The 19,522-nt window shown below is 39.9% G+C and overlaps 1 protein-coding gene across 1 annotated transcript in view; it reads right to left on the bottom strand.

Annotated features, from left to right (window-relative positions):
• The window catches only part of LOC136438372 (uncharacterized), a 110,950-nt gene that overhangs the window by 1,727 nt on the left and 89,701 nt on the right, over positions 1 to 19,522 (bottom strand). The window contains exons 122-149 of the mRNA XM_066433140.1: positions 19,368 to 19,462; positions 18,836 to 18,971; positions 18,187 to 18,352; positions 17,523 to 17,689; positions 17,153 to 17,262; positions 16,404 to 16,563; positions 15,801 to 15,948; positions 15,096 to 15,262; positions 14,443 to 14,676; positions 13,779 to 13,982; positions 13,201 to 13,293; positions 12,842 to 12,961; positions 12,167 to 12,310; positions 11,572 to 11,694; positions 11,102 to 11,221; positions 10,722 to 10,853; positions 10,309 to 10,449; positions 9,729 to 9,851; positions 9,261 to 9,386; positions 8,733 to 8,855; positions 8,177 to 8,305; positions 7,535 to 7,669; positions 6,866 to 7,000; positions 6,206 to 6,379; positions 5,053 to 5,114; positions 4,329 to 4,441; positions 2,827 to 2,907; positions 532 to 706 (exon numbers count right to left, since the gene is read on the bottom strand). Coding sequence (XP_066289237.1) covers positions 532 to 706; positions 2,827 to 2,907; positions 4,329 to 4,441; positions 5,053 to 5,114; positions 6,206 to 6,379; positions 6,866 to 7,000; positions 7,535 to 7,669; positions 8,177 to 8,305; positions 8,733 to 8,855; positions 9,261 to 9,386; positions 9,729 to 9,851; positions 10,309 to 10,449; positions 10,722 to 10,853; positions 11,102 to 11,221; positions 11,572 to 11,694; positions 12,167 to 12,310; positions 12,842 to 12,961; positions 13,201 to 13,293; positions 13,779 to 13,982; positions 14,443 to 14,676; positions 15,096 to 15,262; positions 15,801 to 15,948; positions 16,404 to 16,563; positions 17,153 to 17,262; positions 17,523 to 17,689; positions 18,187 to 18,352; positions 18,836 to 18,971; positions 19,368 to 19,462 — 3,836 coding nt within the window. The remainder of the gene's footprint in view (positions 1 to 531; positions 707 to 2,826; positions 2,908 to 4,328; positions 4,442 to 5,052; positions 5,115 to 6,205; positions 6,380 to 6,865; positions 7,001 to 7,534; positions 7,670 to 8,176; positions 8,306 to 8,732; positions 8,856 to 9,260; positions 9,387 to 9,728; positions 9,852 to 10,308; positions 10,450 to 10,721; positions 10,854 to 11,101; positions 11,222 to 11,571; positions 11,695 to 12,166; positions 12,311 to 12,841; positions 12,962 to 13,200; positions 13,294 to 13,778; positions 13,983 to 14,442; positions 14,677 to 15,095; positions 15,263 to 15,800; positions 15,949 to 16,403; positions 16,564 to 17,152; positions 17,263 to 17,522; positions 17,690 to 18,186; positions 18,353 to 18,835; positions 18,972 to 19,367; positions 19,463 to 19,522) is intronic.

Genomic DNA, 19,522 nt, shown 5'->3' with positions numbered 1-19,522 from the left:
ATTAGGGGACCAATAAAAAGTGACAATGATGTCCAGGTGTAGAGGTGATCCCTTGTACAGGTTCGATTGTCCTGTACTTTCGCATTATTTCTGGATCCATTTCAGATTTCATCTTGTCATGCACAGTAAACGGTACTTACTTGCTATTAGAGCTATTCTTTCATTCATGTATGATCAGAACTATCCCAATGCAACCAATCGTGTATTTAAGGATACATAAGGCCACAACCCTATAACCCAGTGTGCTAGGAGGCTCCCATCAATAAAATCAAGTTACATGGGCATGATAACTGATTTTACATGTACATTGTATGTTCCTGGTTTTTGCAGTGACATCTGACCACAGACTCTCATTCACACATACATGAATGCTCTCTCTGTCTCAGTCATTGCGTGAGTTTCTATGCTTGTCTCAACTTAAAAGTTAAAGCATAACTGTTTGCTTCCTCTCACTTCCTACTTCAAAATACATTCCCTGCAAATTTGATTGAACTAACAGTACCCCACTTGAATTTTCAGTACTCAACTCACCCCCTCCATGCCCTCATGGTCATAGCTCTCCTGGTGAGCGTTAAGCGCCTCCTTCAGGACGTCCTTCTCCAGGTAGGTGAAGGTGGGCACGGGATCGACGTCGTGATGCTGCGAGCTCTCATCCCAGGAAGAGCACAGGTCATTCACCATCAGTGGGGTCACCATCACCGCAAGTCTGTGGGAAAACAATTAGGAGATTTTGATAAAGAACAAGACCCTCATTGCACAAGTTGAGACTTTCCGAGCCAGGCTGGAGGCCTGCCCGCTTTTGTCCAGGGCCTCGAGCTCCTCCCCCCCTACTTGGCCCCTGACAGGGTCATTTTGGGGTATATCTAAGTTGAAGTTGAAGTGCATATTTGCTAGATTGGGAGAAGTACTGGTCACAAAAAATAAAACATAAAATTGCTTTAGTCCCATTTATGCCTACCACATATTCGTTACCCTTTCATATGTACTCAATAAAAATATAAACTTCATTGGGTAAAGCTCAATGAAGTTGTGGGCTGGAGTTCGGAATTAGATTTATATAGAATCATGTACAAGTTAGTGTCAGTACTATCTTAGTATGTGTGTTTGGCTTTTTTGTAATGATAGAAATGTAATTATGAACAGATCTCTAGATAGGTTTTGTGATCGAAGGTTTGTGTAAGAAATCTGAACTACTAAATGGTATTAAGTGGGAAAACATGATTTAACCGTCCATAAAGTGCATCAGTTTTCTATCTCTATGTTATACAAATTCTTCATTCTACTTCTTATGGTAAACTAGGTCATGAAGCTGGCTTAAACAGCAGTCTATTAACCAATAAAGAAGATTTATCAGTTAGGGTAAATAGGAAGATAAATATTCATTGATGATCAATACTGATGCCATGAAAAACATTTATTGCCTAATAAGTCATCCTGTAATTTATCAAACATGTACAGACAAAATCAACCTTATTCTAGGTCAGTAGCTTCCATGCTCTAGTCACAGCAAATTCTGCAGCAAGCTTAGCTTTGAAGTAATTTTGGGCCTGCCAAGACCTTTCCTACCTTGCTTTATGATATGATTCTCATAGAAAAGGATGGGCTCTGTAGTTTGTTATTGTGCCCCTGACAAAGTGCACAACCCTCTACAGCCTCAACAAGGCTACTGGACCACCTGTCCACCTTTTTCTACCTCTCAAACACTGCCATGTGATTGACCACTCCAGTCAAAATGGCAGTGAAAGCTCTCAGTGCTTTTAGCTGGGTGGTCAACTGCAGAGAATTTTTGGATGGTCTTTTATGAAGGTGCTTCAAGGGCACAGTGCACTATGCAATATCTAAAATACCCTCAAACAGCAGTTTCAGACAGAGATTGTCATAAGCAATACTGCTAAAAGGATTGGATTAAACCATTCTTTGTTTCACAACCAAAAGTATTTGCCTAACACTGTTTGGCGGTCCCTCAATGGCAGAGCATTTTTGAGATTGTATTTCATCGAGGTGCTTCAAGGGCACAGTAGATTTGAAGTGCTCTCCATGTAATATTTGTAAAACCCTCAAACAGTAGTTTCAGACAGAGATCTTCATAAGCAACACTGCTAAAAGCATTGGATTATACATAATGATTTGCACAACCAAAAGTATTTGCCTGTGGAGGTTTTGGAAGTCCCTCTGTTACCTTCTTGCCACATAAAAAGAACTGAATCATCCTTATTGGGGCACAGTGGATTTAAAGTGCTCTCTATGAAATATTTGTTAAAACCTCAAAAATCAGTTTTAGAAAAAAATCTTCATAAGGAACACTGCTAAAAGGATTGGATTAAACTGTTCTTTGGTTCACAACCAAAAGTATTTGCCTGCCAATGTTTTGGTGGTCCCTCTGTTACCTAAATTGCACTTTCGTTGTGCAACAAAGAACTGTATCATCCATTAATGTACCCACCCGCTGAAACAATCCATGCATTGCTAAAAGGATTGCTAATAAAGTAGAAGGTGCTTTCCTTGCATACTGATCAGATGCTGAAGGTTGATAATATGAAATTTTCAACTTCTACCCAATCACTTTTTATCAGTAACTATTACTGTTTGTTATCTTTGTATGTTGGTTTGATTCATCCCTTGTTTTGAATACATCTATGTCAATACAAGAGTGTTGTATCAAAAATTGTTTGTGAGCATCAGAATGGTACAAATTTATGTTACATTCTATCAGTTCCATAATATGATCCAGAAAGATCAGCAGTTACATTACCTTTTATTTCAGAAGTTGTTGTACATATGTGTGCGAATAAACAATACATAGATAAACGATCAAGAAGTACTCACTCAAGCTCTTCCTCGAACACCAGTGGGAATCCTGGGAGGAATTTGACCTGTGACCCTGACACCAGCGGACCAGATCCAGGCCTGAACACAGAAAACAACAACTTAGCAAAACTTATATTCAACTTAGCACAACTTATATTCAAACTCCCCAGCCTTCACATAAGGCAAATTGTGTTGGTGTTCAAATACTGTCACTTCAAAGAGAGTCAGAACTTGTCATTTCAATGGATATGTTCATGATGCTAAAAATATGGTTGGAGTTATCAAAGGCAGTGTTAGCTTCAGACTCCTCAGTCTTCCCGTAAAGCAAAAGATGTGTCGATTTTCCAAAGATAAGACGGACAGAACTTGTCATTTTGATGGATATGTCCATGGTTCTAAAAACATAGTTGGAGTTACCAACAAAGCCACAGTGTAAGCTTCAGACTCATCGGCCTTCACATCAGGCAATACATGTCGGTGTTCAAAAACAAAGACAGTCAGAACTTGTCATTTTGATGGATATGTCCATTGTGCTGAATACATGGTTGGAGTTACCAACAAAGCCACAATTTAAGCTTCAGACCTATCAGCCTTCACATAAGGCAATACGTGTCGGTGTTCAAAAACGAAGACAGTCAGAACTTGTCAATTTGATGGATATGTCCATTGTGCTGAATACATGGTTGGAGTTACCATGGTGCTAGCTTCAAACACTTCAGCCTTCATGCAAGACAAAAAATGTGTTGATTTTCCAAAGATAAGACATACAGAACTTATCATTTTGATAGATATGTCCATGGTTCTGAAAACATACTAGTTGGAGTAACAAAAGGCACTGCATTAGCAACACCTTTGCCTTCATGCAAGGCAAAAAAATGTGTTGATTTTCCAAAGATAAGACAAAAAGAACTTGTCATTTTGATGGATATGTCCATGGTTCTGAAAATATGGTTAGAGTTACCAACAAAGCCACAGTGTAAGCTTCAGACTCATAGGCCTTCACATGAGGCAATACATGTCGGTGTTCAAAACGAAGACAGTCAGAGCCTGTCAATTTGATGGATATGTCCATGATTTTCCAAAGATAAGACAGTCAGAACTTGTCAGTTTCAAGGATTTTTCAACCTTTATTTAACCTTAAAAGTATATAGTATACACTATTTGGCCGAGGCCGTTTTTCAAGAGTTCAAGTTCATTTTGATCGATATGTCCAAGGTGCTGAAAACATGGTCAGAGTTATCAAAGGCACAGTATTTCACCTTACATCATGATATACAAATACTTGTGATCGATAGGCAGCGTTGCAATCTTGCAATGGGAATCAAAGTTTGTGATTCATTACTGAAAGTCTTAATTTTGAATTACATCAAGTGAATGATTATCATTTTGATAGATATGTTGTAAATTGTTTCATGGTTGTACCATTGTTTGCACCCTGTGGTTTACACCTATGAAAGAGAACCAACAGTTACGTTGAGTAAGTTACGAAGAAACACAGCAAGGAACACTTTGACTAGTACCTTGCCCCTGTAGGAGTAGTTGGGCAACAGGCGGCAAAGTTCCAGGCCTTCTCACAGTATGCATTCACAGCATTCACCACCAGGCGGCGGAACTCTTCCTCCTTCTGCACCCACTGGTGACAAAATTAGACAGAAAATCATCAAAAGAAGCACTCATGTCCTGATGGTTATACTCAAATATGCTTATCAGTTGATTTGATATATGTAAGATGTATAACAGTGCAGAAGGCATTGATACTGTAAAGTTGTAATACAACAAGGTGGGTTAGATATATGATTGTCTGGTAGTTAATGAGTCTCCAAGAAATCTTGCAGTGCCTTTAATCAAAGGAACATTTGATTTAAATTGTCGTATTTTTTAACTGTATGAAAAAAACATCATTGTCAAGTACTTGGGATCATTTTTTAAACAAAAGCCAATACAATCTTAGATTTTCATGGCCATGCTGGGATGGATATAGTCTGGAGGAGTCCCTGGCCACAGTTTTTTTTTTGTCGAGCAAACAAGAATTCATGCTTGGTAGACAGGGTCACCTGCATGTTAACATGAAGACTGACTCTTTACGATGCTCCCCACACACTCACACTTTGGCAGTGAGCTCACTTTTATTTTGGGAGTGTGCTCTCTGGCAGCAGGATTTCTTTAGGCCCAGCTATCCTGGCCAAGATAAGCTAAATAGCCCTTCTCTCCTGGCCTAAAGCCCTGTATTACTCTATAACTCACCTCCAGAGCAGTCATGGATTCAAACGTCACATGGACAGACTTTTCATCAGCATCCCAGTCAACTGAGTGGAAAGGAAAAAAGATGCATGTCATGGTCAATATGTTTTCACTCATCTGAAATCCTTTAGATCAAAATGTTCTTTAATAAATATTTGATGCTAGGACTGTTTGTGGTGAACGACTTATAGTACACATTTTCAGAATGCTTTAAGATAAACTCAAAGCAAGAAAGCCTGATTGAAACGTAATACTACCAGCTGCAAAGCACTTCCTTTCAGCAAAATGCGCAACATTATTCTCAGAATGCAAGGCATGTACGTGAAACTTCTTATCTACCGTCAAAATAGACAAGAAAAATGCCCTGGCTCTGAAATGATTGCAAGCTATTTGTCAGAAATCTTTGGTTTGACGGCAAAGGTTTACACTTGCTAGAATAGCTTAGTGTAATGGAAGATAATGGCCATGTTTCAGGATCCTTTTAAATTGCGATAGATTCTAGGCTGTTGCTGCAGCACAGAGATACAGGTAGACGCTCATGTTTTACACATACATCGCACAAGATCCTAGCCTCAACAAAAACTCCTACTCTCAAGTCAAATTGCCATTGCATGCGGCTGAAATGGGACCTTTTTAGGTTACTAACTCAGAAAAGGTGACATGATGGATGAGTAAGTAGAACCCTGTCACAGTGTTAATGCACGAAAAGTAGCAACTTTCTTCACCATTATGACACATCTAATCTTTCTTGCTGGTGAGAAATCTATGTTTCACAACAAGAATGGTAGTGAGTGTCACTAATGTCCTGAGGAAGGTAGCAAAAGTACTACCAAAACGTTGGCAGGTAGCTGTTATTGGTTGTGTACAGAGTTGTGAATAACGTGTGAAGTTGAGTCACAAAAATTAAGCCCTGACAGACAGTAAATGTGGCATCAACAGCAAGGAGTTTACAGAATGTATAGAAACAGAGATGGGCACTGCCTTATATGCCTACATCGTTCAATATATAGTTGTGGCTAGGAATTACAAATTTGCTAAATGTTGTCTGTTGTGATGGAAAATTTGTAACCTTGTATTGTTGATGCTAATTGCATGTTTTCAATAAACATAAATACAAATGGAACTAAAAAAGATTATAACAACACATCAGTATTACCATCACAGTTTGATTTGGCGCACACAACTGTCTGAGTATCCGAGCCGCCACATGGAACGCCATTGAATGATGGGGCGGGATTGTTGCAGCGCCGGCGCCGTGTCATAGCCGAGTAGTCGCAGTGTTTCTGACACACGTGGTACTGGCCCCACGAGCCCCAATGCCCATTGTTCTCTGTAAGAAGGATAAAACAAAGATTATAAGATAATGATTCACATATTGTGGAGTCGGTTGTTGATGATAATGATAATGATATTGTGGTGTCAAAGTCCCAAGTTATAATCTAAAAGCTTTTGGGGAAAATAGCGGCTGTCCAAGCCCAAACCAATCCTTGATGAATAGTAAACATGGTCTTGTATTCCACATCAGACAAACTAGTATTGAAAATTAATCAGTCTGACCAAGTCAGTATTCTTGGTACTCGAGTCAGTGAAAAAGAAAAAAATATAAGAGTCCAACAAAATGTGGTTATAATAGACAGGTGGTGTTTATACAAAGGTGGTCACTAGGACAGGTTTGGCTGTATATCAATGTCCAGGCGGTCATTATGCCAAGGTGGCCACCAGTACCAGTGTGACTGAATATCATTTACATTTATTCCAAAATAGTAGAGAGAACAAAAGGGAATAACATCTTGAATGAGTGGGGAAAGCCTCTCACCTGTGCAGGCCATGTGGTCAATGTCATCAATGTAGTAGGAGGAGACACACTCACACCTGAAGCTGCCTCTGGTGTTCACACACCTGGAATTGTCTCCACAAGGTGAGGTGGAGGTCATGTTACATTCGTTGATGTCTGTCAGGAAAAGGGAATACCTGTTAGGTTCCTCCCAAATTGTCTTTTTTCTTTCTTGATGAAGTTAGCAACTGTTGTTTAAGGTCTAGGGGTTTACTAGGATATTTTTGGGCTCTCTTGGTAGTTTTTTTAGCATCTGTCTCCAGCCTTTGAATTGCAGTTTATTGAGTGAAACTAAAAGCAGAAAAGATCAAACAACTTTTGACAATTTACTAACTTAACGCCAGTCTCCCAGGGAGATGTTGAGAGTTGTTTTGTTAATCAACACGAAAGAGTAAACTGTATCATTTATCCATGACATTCGATGGATCAAAGAATAAAATCCAACTAAATAGTGTCATAGTGCATTACAAATATAGGAAAGTACATAAGAAAGTGCCTAGACATTAGAAATACCACCAATTGCTATACAAGTAAGTAGTTTCATCTAAAACTGCATAGTGGTTTGTGTAATAGATTTAAGCACTTAAAATTGCTTTGCATGTTTCCATTGGTTTTTACAATACAATTATTATTTGATCATAAGAAACTTACCAACACAGCCCTTCCCATTGACCAGGTGGTACCCTTGGTGACACTTACAGGAGTCTGGTCCCTGACCTGGCTTCTTAACACACTCATGGTCACAGTCTGCCCTCTGTGGGTACATGCACTCATACCCACTCTTAACTGTAGGGGCATTACAACACGTCATCAGTACAAATATACTGTACTGAACATACAGAAAATGACTGTTAGGCCACATCTATTTAATTTATTGATTCACAGATTTAAGATAGAATTGCTGAAATTGAACACAGAGTCTGAGGGGAGGTCTTTACCCTGGCACACACAGTTTTCTTGAGTTAATATAGCCAGATTTAAGTTTTCATCCCAGCTCTCTGTTTTTGTCATGACCCCTTGCTGAATCTTTACTCACAATGTCTGAGAACCAAGGAAGTACATTAATATGGCCTTAGTGGGCAAAAACTTTTGGCTGGATTAAAAGCTTGACATGAAGACTATAATGTATTACTATGATCACACGTTTTATCTAGAGATCAAATTGAATATATATCAGTCACATTGAAATATATACAAGAAGACTACCACATTTCATTGCACTTTTTCAAAACATCCAAAATGAATGATAGTGAGAACTGGATTCAATAATATTGTAAATCATGAGATACATACTGGTACACTCTCTGCCTCTAACCAGGTCATACTGCTCAGGACAGGTGCAGTAGTAACTAGCCAGGGTGTTGACACATTGGGCTACACCATTGCATACGTTCAGGTCAGGTCTGCTGCATTCATCAATGTCTGCAATGAAGAAGAATAATTTCATGGCGCTGTAAAGTGAAAAACACCCAGCTTAGAGAATTTGTGTCAGGTTTCTTAATATGTAATGATGATAAGAGAGGCAGCCAAGCAATAACTTGGAGATGGACAGTGCAGCAAGTCCTTGGGAAGACAAGTTACGGATCTCCTTTATTTTCTTTGTTTTTATACCCTTAGGTCTACGCAGTTGCCCAGGCTAGGTTTCAAACATTCAATAAAGACATAGTATAGTTTTACACACAATGGGATAGAAGTGAGCACGACCACTAGTAGCTGACAAGACTGTCAATAAAGAACAATAACGGACCTTATGACCCATCTCAGTATATGTGATAAGCAGACATGTTGATGATGATCAATAAGAAGGAAAATTGTCTAATGATTAAGTGACTTAAGATGAAACACTGACCGATACAGTCCCGTCCGTTGGCCCCAAGTTTCATGCCCCGCCGGCAGTGGCACCTGAGGCTGCCCATGGTGTTCTCGCAGGTGCCTGCGCAGCCGCCATTTCCAACTGCACACTCGTCCACATCTGGGCAAAGATTAGTTTGTTTTACTCAATGATTTACAAATTAAAGTAAATAAGAACATGATGACATTCTTATCTGCTATAATTGATCTTCCATGTCTGTTTAAAAGTCTGATAGAACAGGAAAATCAAACTTGATCTTACCGGTAAATGATTTAGTCATGTCGCTTTATCAAAGTTTATGTGTGTGTTTTGTTTGTGATCAGCATAACTGGAGAAATTGTCGATGGATCTTCCTGATTTTTGGTAGGTGGGTAGGTGTCACAGAGAAAAAGATCAAGTTCAATAACGGGCCTCCTAGTGGTCTCCTACGCTACTGCAGTGGAAGCTCTAGGGACAGCGAGTAGTAGAGTGGTAGATACCTCTTGGGGTAGTAAGTAACTATTCTTCATGAGCAGCATTTCCTACCTGCACAGACGAGTCCGTCCCCTTCGTACCCGGGCAGACACCTGCAGGTGTACCCGCCCACGGTGTTGATGCACTCCGCCTGGCTGGCACAGGTGTTGTCTTCAGGCAGCACACACTCGTTCTTGTCTGGATGGGAAGGATATCATTGATGTGTCTCAGTAGTTTCATCAGGTTGGTAAAATACTACATACTGGGGGGACTTGTAGTGAAGTACAGTCAGCAACCCAGCAAACACCCACACAAAATCAAAGAAAATCATCATGATAGTAAAACCTGTCTATGGTGACCACTCAATTGAAAATGGTCTCAGTAGACATGTGGCCTGAGTATAAACAGGTTTCTTAACACTTGGGTAAATGCGAAAATAATCTATTAGTAAGCAAACACAAAGCAGCTACAGTGGCCAGGTGGTCTGTATGCAGACACATGGTCACAAGAAAACAGGTTTGACTGTACTCCTTCTCTTACCAATGCAGGAATATCCATCAGGTCCGATCTCATAGCCATGGCGACAGGAGCACCAGTACGAGCCAATGGTGTTGTGGCAGTCCTGCTCACAGCTCCCGTTGTCTATAGTACACTCATCTACATCTGTGGGGACAATTCACAAAGTCTGAGACTTGTATACTGTTAAACTATGTATATTTGCATTGTTACAAACAGGTGTAAGTGATTTGATAAGCGAATAACTAATCTTGGTGATACAACATATAAACATGTAGATACTGCTTAAAGAGGTGCAGTCCTTTGAGGGGATGTTAAGTTGCATGATTAACTACAATGTACCAAAGTTATCAATAAGAGTACAAGAAAATAGTAAAGGTAGTTCCATTAGCTTTGTACAGGCCATAGGGCCAATGGTTTTTAAGCCTCTTTGTTTTGGGTTCGGCATTGGAGGGCGGAGCTCATCCCTCTCCTTTAAATACATTTTACCTCCAACTGAAGAAGCATATGCTCACAAGAAGAGAAAGAGTATATTTTGTGCTTTGATGATGACAACTTTAAAGATAAATGAGTATAAACCAACAGCGCTCCCATGTTTCCTTACCCTCACAAGTCCTCCCATCCTCTGTGGTGGTGTATCCACCCTTGCAGTGGCACTTGTAGTTGCCAAGGGTGTTCACACATTCCGCAAAGTCATCACAGTGGTTCAAGGTCACACCATCCACCTCCTCACACTCATCAATATCTGAAGGCAACAGAAAAAAAATGCACTCCAAAAATCATAAAACCTTAAAAGTAAACTTGCACAGGTAGAGCAAATCTACTACTTACAAAAGTCAGACAAAACCTCTATTGTGCAAAAATATTGACCCATTGTATCACGCACATCTGCTCATAATACTGGCTAGTGCACAAATCAACAATACATCTGTAGTGAAAAACACAACTAATATTTAGTATTAGCATGAAAAGGAATGTTGCATTCCCTTAGATTGCTGCAACTATAGTTACACCTACCTATGCAGGTGGCCTGGTCATCGTGAAGTGTGTACCCTGAGGTGCAGCTGCACCTGTCCTCTCCCCCCACCTGCCCACACACGCCCGCAGGTGCCAGGCTACAGGTGTTCTCCTCAGAACAGGGAACATCAGCTGAAATACAGAGTAGCATCCTTACACAGAGTCAGACATCTTTGTCTTTGTAAAGTTACAAACCTGCATGTACCAATATCAATAAGAGAAATGGTTCATGATCATTCCGGTTTGAATAGTTCAAAACTTTTCAGTCTCCTTTTTGGGTTGATGCCTTAAAAAGGTGGTATCTATTATGAAAATCCTTTGACCATGTGGTAAATCTCTATGAATAGATGAATAGATCAAACACTTTTGATGGGACTTACGCAGGCATGTCTTGCCATCAGTGTGCAGGTGGAAGCCTGCATCACATGCGCAGGTGTAGTAGCCAACCTGGTTAATGCAGCGTTGTGTGCAGGTGTTGAGATACTCGCATTTGTCATAATCTGCAAACAAAACACAAATAGATTATCTTATGCTGAATGGACAATGTCATATGAATACAATAGTGAGATATGATCATCACCATCATTTCAGGTGACTTGCTAGGACTAAATCCAATCTTTCCCTTTACCCTGACGTCCTTGGAAGTTTGATCAATGTAAGTCCGAGGGGGCTGACCAACTATTGAGAAAAACATGTCTTAGTCCCCAAAGCAGCAGCGCACTTGCCGGCTCACCTCGTTTCTTTAGAAGTGTCCTACAAATCTCATTCTCTTCTACCACATGGTTGTGAATATTCCAAGATATAAGCTTATACTATATATTAAAATAAATCAAAACTCAATACCCCTCACCTTCGCATGTTGCATTGTCCTGCCCCAGTCTATACCCATCTCCACAGGAACAGTGGTAGCTGCCAGGAGTGTTGATACAGGACCGCTGACACCCACCGTTATGGTCCAGACACTCATTGATGTCTTACACAAAAGAAAAGGGCATGTTACATTTACTTCTATGCTAAGCAAGCAAAATTCAAATGAAACTAATTCCAAAGAAAAGTCTTTAACCTCAGAGCCATAAATCTGCTGGGTTACACAAATCCACCACTTTGAAAACAGTAGGTTTAAGATATATCTCTAGTGCAGCATCCCCCAGGTATGCACAGTTTAGATAAACAAGAGTGCATTACACTGGGGAACGTTGGGTTGGAGATCTGTTTGGGCGTATCTTTTTAGGGTGGCGGAATCATGTACCCTGGTGGAATTATGTAAACTCGACCACTACATCATGGTATTATTTATCAATGGAAATATTTCTATTGTTATGATGACTGCTCTATATCCAAAAGTTTCAAGACTTGAAAAGATATCTTAGTTAAGTGTACAGAAAAGATCATCAATGTGCATCCCTACAGACCATCTGTGAGGTCTAAAACTTCAAATTTCTCACCAGAACACCTGTTGGACCTGTCCTGTTCCATGATGAAGCCATCCTGACAGCTGCAGGTGTATCCACCAGGTGTGTTTGTGCACACGCCGTACACCTGGTCACAGTCGTTACCCCACTTGTTGTGGAAGCTACACTCATCAACATCTGCAGGAAGAACACAAATTTTTTACCTTATCATACAGTATCTCTATTTTTTGTTGTATTCTGTCTTCTCAGGAAAGTTTAAAAAAAAACAGTTACTTTACCATGGCACTATCCATGTACCTTTAGCTGTCCAAAGAGCCAAAAGGTAATAACACCGATTTGAAAGCATGGTAGACATGAAACTACATAAACAGGGATATAAAAGTCAAAACTTATAGTCTTTGGTTTGATAACAACTTTTTATGGCTGTATGGTTAAAAAAGATTGCAGTATTATGTGGACTTACATGTATATTGATCTCTATTGCTACCTTCTATACACTTTTCAATTAGGTTGCAATAACTCTAAGACTTGACAACTGCAAGTCATTGATTGGCCACCAATTTCCTGTACAATATAAAGCTTTCTAGCTTATTCTAGTCATTGTTGGCTCTTTCAAACATTCAGTGGCGATTGCTCAACAAAGCAAGTTATAGAAAGAAAGGTAATTTCTATTAGAATATTTTTGGCAGATAAGTTCTGTGAGCCTACCAATGCAGTTATTGTCTTCATCCAGCTGGAAGCCAGTATAGCAGTGGCAGGTGAAGCCACCTGCCTTGTTCCTGCACACCTGGCTGCAGTTGTGTGCACCTGTTTCACACTCGCTAACATCTGTAAAAGGAAAAGAGGACCATAGATATGTCTTTTATGTAACACTACATAACTTAAAATACTTTTATGAAATATTCATCTTTAATTATATTAGAAAATGAATTGAGGAAGGTTATTGATTGCAACTTTATAACTAATTAATGGTAATTTTTAACAAACAAACAAACAAACAAACAAACAAACAAACATAATATAAATATATGCAAAACAATGAGCCTTGATTATGTGCACACATGTACCTTCACATGTCTCTCCATTTCCTACTAGTCCCGGTGGACAGCTGCCACACATGTAGCCTTTCGGTACCAGGGTGTTATTTGTACATTCCACACCTGTAAAAACATCCAAATTGAATATAATATCATCCACATGCTGCAGTGTGAAATGATCATGAAGCCAGAATCAGTACACCCATACTTTCAGCACCAAGGACAGAGATGAAGTATTTGATGTTGACTAATTTGCTGCACTTTTCTGTGTGTATCAGGAAAATGTAGCCTATTATCCACCCTATTCTATTTCCAGTCTGCTCCTCTGAACACTCAGCAAAAGAGTACATCCCCAACCCAATAAGTAAGGAAGACAACAGTATACAGCTTGATTGTGATTAGATGATGCTGAGTCATCATACAAAGAAATTGTCTTGCAAGACCGATGCACACATGGGAGAACACACGAGAACACAACTTGCCTGAACTATCACATGTGCAATATGGCACTAGAGGAGTATGCTGAATTCAGAGCTTGACACGATATAAAAGATACTAGTAATTTAGAACATGTATGGAAAACAGAGCAGCTCTGCTGCAGTCCTTACCTGGGAAGCAGGGATGGTAGGAGCAAGGGTCCACCTCTTCCTCACAGTAGTCTCCCCTGTATTTGTCTGTACAGTCACAGATAGCCTGCACAAATGTCCCATCTGTCTGGACGCTGCCCTCAAAGTTGCATGTGCCACCATTCTCACACTGGCACAGCTTAACCAATGGGGTGTAAGCAGTGATGAAACCCTGACTGTCAGTTGCTGAACAAAAAACAAACATTCCAGTCAAAAAATTATGAATTCATTCTTAGGCAGTGTATAATTTACATTCATGGGGGAATTTTGTAACCTTTTCAACACAGACATGCTGCAACTATACAGGGGTATATGAAAGTTCCTGTGTTGAATAGAGTTTTCATCATACCACATTATTCTTTAAGTATACATGTTTGTGCTACAACCATGAGCGTTTTCATCAGACTGTTCAGTCAATGGTTAACATAGTTCTTTGCACACAATGAAGAGATATTCACCTGTCAACGTTTTGGTATCTGATACTTTCCACAGGATAATGCTGTTTCAATGCAGCTAAATGTTGCAATAGCATTCCATTATAACGGTTACAGAAGGATGACTGAAACATTGGCAGATGAATATCTATTTACTGTGAACAAAGAGCTTGGCCTTTGTTAGCTGAGCATAATTCAGTCCATAATCTTACCTTGAAACTTGACCGTGACCTCACTGGTGTCGTTAGGTGTCCATCCGTAGGTTGTCAGGAACGTGTTGGTATCAGGATGGTAGAGAGAGTTGTTGTTCAGGGTGCCTGGACCCTGAAGGTCAAAGGTGACATACTCGGATGCATTCTTTTCAGTGGCGATCAGTAGGAACGTGTAGTTAGAACCAATGGTTATCTCCATGACATCAGGTACGATAAAGGATGGCACCATATTGCCTGATGTGGGAGAAAGGATAAACATGATTTGTTAGAAATACCCCAGATCTGATCATGTCAAATTAACTTAAACTGTAATTTCCAACACGGAGAAAAACTGTGACTTAATTAGATTTTTGACTGAACAGTAACTGTTACAGTCTTTGTCAAGAAACGCTATATCAGTTAAAAATTCGAGTAAATTCCACTTTTTCCTTCTGTTGGAAATCCTTCAATCCTGCCAAAGACTTAATCATACCAACAGAGATTATGACTTTCAAGCTAAGGTCAAATGAGGATTATTAAATCAAAAGACTGCCACGTTTTGTTCTTCTTCATAAAAAAAACTAGAAGTGGGTCATGGAAAATCTTTATTGCACTGCTCTTGAATGTACATTTATTGTATTAAGAAATGTGTGCAAGACTCAGTGTACACATACCAAGGAAGGCCTCCTGTTCCAGGATCCGCTGTAGTGTCTGCATGGTCTTCATGCCGATCTCTGTGCTGCCGGTAACTGACACGTCATACAGACAGAACTCATCAACCCTGCCATCGATGGCTGTGCAGGCTTCCACAGCTGCAGTCTCCTCTTGAACTGACTCAAAACTGTCAATCAGCAAAATGAGATCATTTTAGAAATTGCAATTCACTGCCCAGTTGCTATACATAAGAAGTCAAACCCAAAAAGCGTAGATTGTACTTCCTAGCAGTTCTGTTTTCCACTTGTCACCATGATTGTTAGCTTACACTGTCTGTACAGTATCCTTTTTTAATGCATTTTTCATTGTTGCAATTATTAGCAACTCGTATAACTCTTTGGTTCTATAATGGTCAATAGATGCTTTGAATTATTGCTTGTCACCTTACTGAGGTTAACCTTTAGCACTCTGAAGTAGCTGATTGGCACCCCATTCTCTATTGGTTACAGAGGCAGGCAGCAGGGAGAAGGTTAAGAATTCTTTAACATGATTGTGGCATAAAGTAAATCAAATAAGTATGGCAAGACCAGTTAAGTCGCATAGTCTACTTTCTGCTTTCTCTTCTTGCATTCAATACCCTGCACCTAAGAATGTTAGGAAGCTTGTCAGTGTGATATGCAGAAGCATCCATGTGAAATGAAGAAGAACAACAAAGTTTTACTGACTTAGTCTTGAAGACTGGTTGGTATGTGGGGTCTCCGTAGGTGGCGGCGGTGTAGGTGAGGTCGGATCCCTCGGGGGAGGGGTAGGAGGAGAACAGGGACAGGTCGTACAGGTTAAAGTCGTACTTCCTGCTCACCAACTCCAGGGACCCTGGGAAAGGGGTGTGGAGAAAGTTATGATAACTTAGGATTTAATCTGAACTGGCACAGGTAACATTACCTGTACCAGATATTTTATACCTACACCACTCATTGTCCTCGCTTTCAAAACGTGACATTTTGAAAACGTTCCTAACTGTGCCATTTTAAGTCTTATTATCTGCTGTATTAAAGGATGACTTTGTTACTACATGTCATGTATGAGAAAATACTAGGCATTTTCAGGCAACTATTTAGTGTCACCCTAATGTTGAAGGCTGGTTTCACCATGGGCCAGTGCAGGTTTGGTGCAAGTAGACATCAGAAATACCTGAACAGCTTCAATTCTAGCTGCACTAACCTGAACATGAAAGCATCATGCATTTACACAAACATCAAATCTTTATACCAACAGTACTTAAGCAGCCTTAGAACATCATGTATCATATTATGTAGTTCTGTACTCACAAGACTGGCCAAACTCATAGAGCGTCTGTGCCCATGTGGGGTCCCTGTTTCCCAGCTCCACTAGACGACTGGTCCAGGAGGAGGTTGTGAGGTAGTACCCTGACGACAGCTTAAAGTCATTGTTCCAGTCACCGTCATAGTTACCAAGGAGGCCCTCAACCTACACAGTGGGGAAAATCAACACGATCTTATCCATTTTTGTAACAAAGCTATACTTGAAGTTAAAGACTATACTTTTAAATGTGCACAATATTGAGTTGATAAAATATGATATTGACAAATTGTTGGAACATTTTCTAACATTTCATTCATACATACAGAAGTGGGAAACAAGCAATGTTCACACATTATTCAGGAAATCATTAGTGATATTTCAGGCAAAATACATTACATGTACAAGTACTGACTATACACTCTAGCTCAGTGTTTAATGATCAAGTAGAGAATACATTTATTAGGTTCTGCCTGTCTGCCTGCTTTTTAAAAATTCATTGAAGCTGATCTAACTGCAGTATCATTTGTGAAGCCAGAATCTGTGCAATCATTCTTTCAGCACCAAGGAGAGAGATGAAATTTTCCTTGACACACTGTACTTGGTGTTTATTAATTTGCAGCACTTTTCTGTGAGATTGATTCTTGAAAACGATATAGAGTACATCTAACACCAAAGACATAAGTACCGACTGGATAGACTGTAGCTCAGCGCTCAGTGATTTAGTAGTTGATATATTCAAGAAACAAATGCTTACCTTTCCCTTCATAGTAGAGGGCAGGCCAACAGATATGTGCAGCATGTTGTTGGCTTCTTCTGCTGCGATGTAGACCCCGGAGGAGAAGACATACACGTACTGATCACCAGCTGATGGAAAATATATATCACAACATGTGTCATTTCTTTTTCAATCCATCAAAAAAGGTATTGTGAGAAATATGGATCACACAAACTGTTTGGCATTTCAGCAAACATGATTCCACATAATTCTTTCATAAACTTACGTGCATATGAACAGTACATAGATCAGTGCACATTGGGTGCAAGTAGACTTGCACAACACTAATTCTACATTCAATAACCAGCAAATGCAGTAGGAATTTCAAGCCCTGTAAATGTCAACTTACACTTTGTCAGGAATCCACCAAAAAAAGCCCGCTTCCTGCCCCTGCTGATGTCCCTAGGACTGACCTCCTCCCTGTCAATCAAACACGTGACCCCCAGGCTGTCCCTGTACTGCAGGTGCACCTCCACCGCCGGGTTGGTGTCGTTACCCTGACGGGCGGCCAGGCCACTGGAAAGGTCAACAAGGTTAGGCCACTGCAATTTAACTTGTTTGTTCTTGGATGGAAAAATATGCTGAATTGATGTAGCACCATTAAATGAGAGTCTGAAGGAAAAGCTTTTACCATATTTCGAACAGAATCACTGGGAGTGAATATAGTCAGGGTAAAGTTTTCCTCAATTCTCTATTTTCATCTTCTCATCTTTTTTACTTTGAAATGTCTGAAAAACGAGAATATGTATTGTGTGGCCTTAGGATTGCACAAATCCCTTCTTGTTTTCTGGAGAATGAAAGAAATCATGATAGCAGGGGAAGACAAAAGCTGACATGTTAATCAAATGTAGAGAAAGAGCTACAAAGAATAGGGTTGGTTCCTGGCACCAGGCAAAGAAGGAAACCAAAATTGTACACACTGACTGGAAGAAAAGGACATCCTGTTCTGCCATGGAGGAAGGCACAGGACAGACTTAAGGTAAGGAAGGTAACATAGTTATCTTCAGGCTCACATGATGTTGGTAGATTTCTTGTTCTCTGTGAGCTGAGTTCGGATTTCCAGGATGAACTGCTCAGGTGCATCAGGCATCGTCAGGAGTGCTACATACTCTCCATAGCCACCAAAGGAGTAGCCCTTCCCATCCAGGGTTCTCAGGTGAGGGTCACCAAACAGGTTTCCTGTGTGAATGCATGGATACAAGCTTAGTCACACTCTTTCCACTCCAGCGCCACCTTGCAGTGGGAGGTAGAACCAGTAAGTATTGCCTTGAAGTAGGTGGCAAAAGGACTAAAAATAAGAAACAAAAAACTGTCTATCCATTTATTTACCAATTTCATTAAAACTAACAGATTTCCATGTGGCAGAAGGACCTTTAAAACTTTGCAGATTGTTGTGTTTTATACAGTGCTTCACCTCAATAGAGCTTTACTTTTTCAATGTAATTGTGATTACATTGAATCACATGTCACATTCACACATGACGTGAAATACATACACCTATTCAGATCTGTAGGCTCTTTGTGTAGTATATAAGTCAAAACATTTTGGAGTCTAGTGCCAAAAACTATGAGGAATTCATATCAAAGCAGCAAGCAACACCACAACAAAATAATTAGTTTTTTACAACACTTTCCAGAAATGAGTACAGACTGATAAGTTACCTGTAGCCGTGGGAACATATTTCCTGTATGAAGCTATTGGTCGCTTCTCCATGTACATGTCACAGTACTGCTTAGGAGACATTTCACAGCACCAGTACAGGGGCTTTAGATCCTTCTCTACATAGCCATCTCTGTCCTGTGAATGCAATCGAACCTAAGTTAATATGCACTGCAATGGTCTAGATGAGTCAGGCTTAATCATTGAGCAGTCATGATTTTGTGATATTTTTGTGGTTTTTTCCCCACCCTCTCATCTTTTTTGTTGAAGTTGTACAGTCATGTAAGATGGCGTCATTTAAATCATAGACATCAACGGAGAGTTTACCTCTAAGAATTGTTTTGCTTTGTACATGTTTTGTCAACTATGACAGGTCAAGCAGGGCAAAGAAAACCAATTGCTGGCAATTGCAGTTCAACTCTTGATTCAGAAGAAAACCACCACTCAACATAAGCAAGTCAGCACGGTTTTCAGATTATTCAAAGGTTCTGAGGGATGTCAAACATTTCTTAATGGGTATTGGCAATTACTGACCTTGGGATATCGGTGAAAGAAGCCTGCAGTCTTCCACAGATGAGGTTCAGTAATCAGAGCTTCAGACTGGTCATAGCAACACTCAATGTTGGCACCTGTGGTTGTAATAAGAAAACTGTTTTTGTGGGAAGAAAGTTGTTGAATGTGACAATGTA

This window comes from Branchiostoma lanceolatum, chromosome 7 (assembly GCF_035083965.1).
Source record: "Branchiostoma lanceolatum isolate klBraLanc5 chromosome 7, klBraLanc5.hap2, whole genome shotgun sequence".
Taxonomy (NCBI): domain Eukaryota; kingdom Metazoa; phylum Chordata; class Leptocardii; order Amphioxiformes; family Branchiostomatidae; genus Branchiostoma; species Branchiostoma lanceolatum.
Note: the sequence above shows the minus strand (reverse complement) of the source record. Positions and strands in the feature narration are given on the sequence as shown.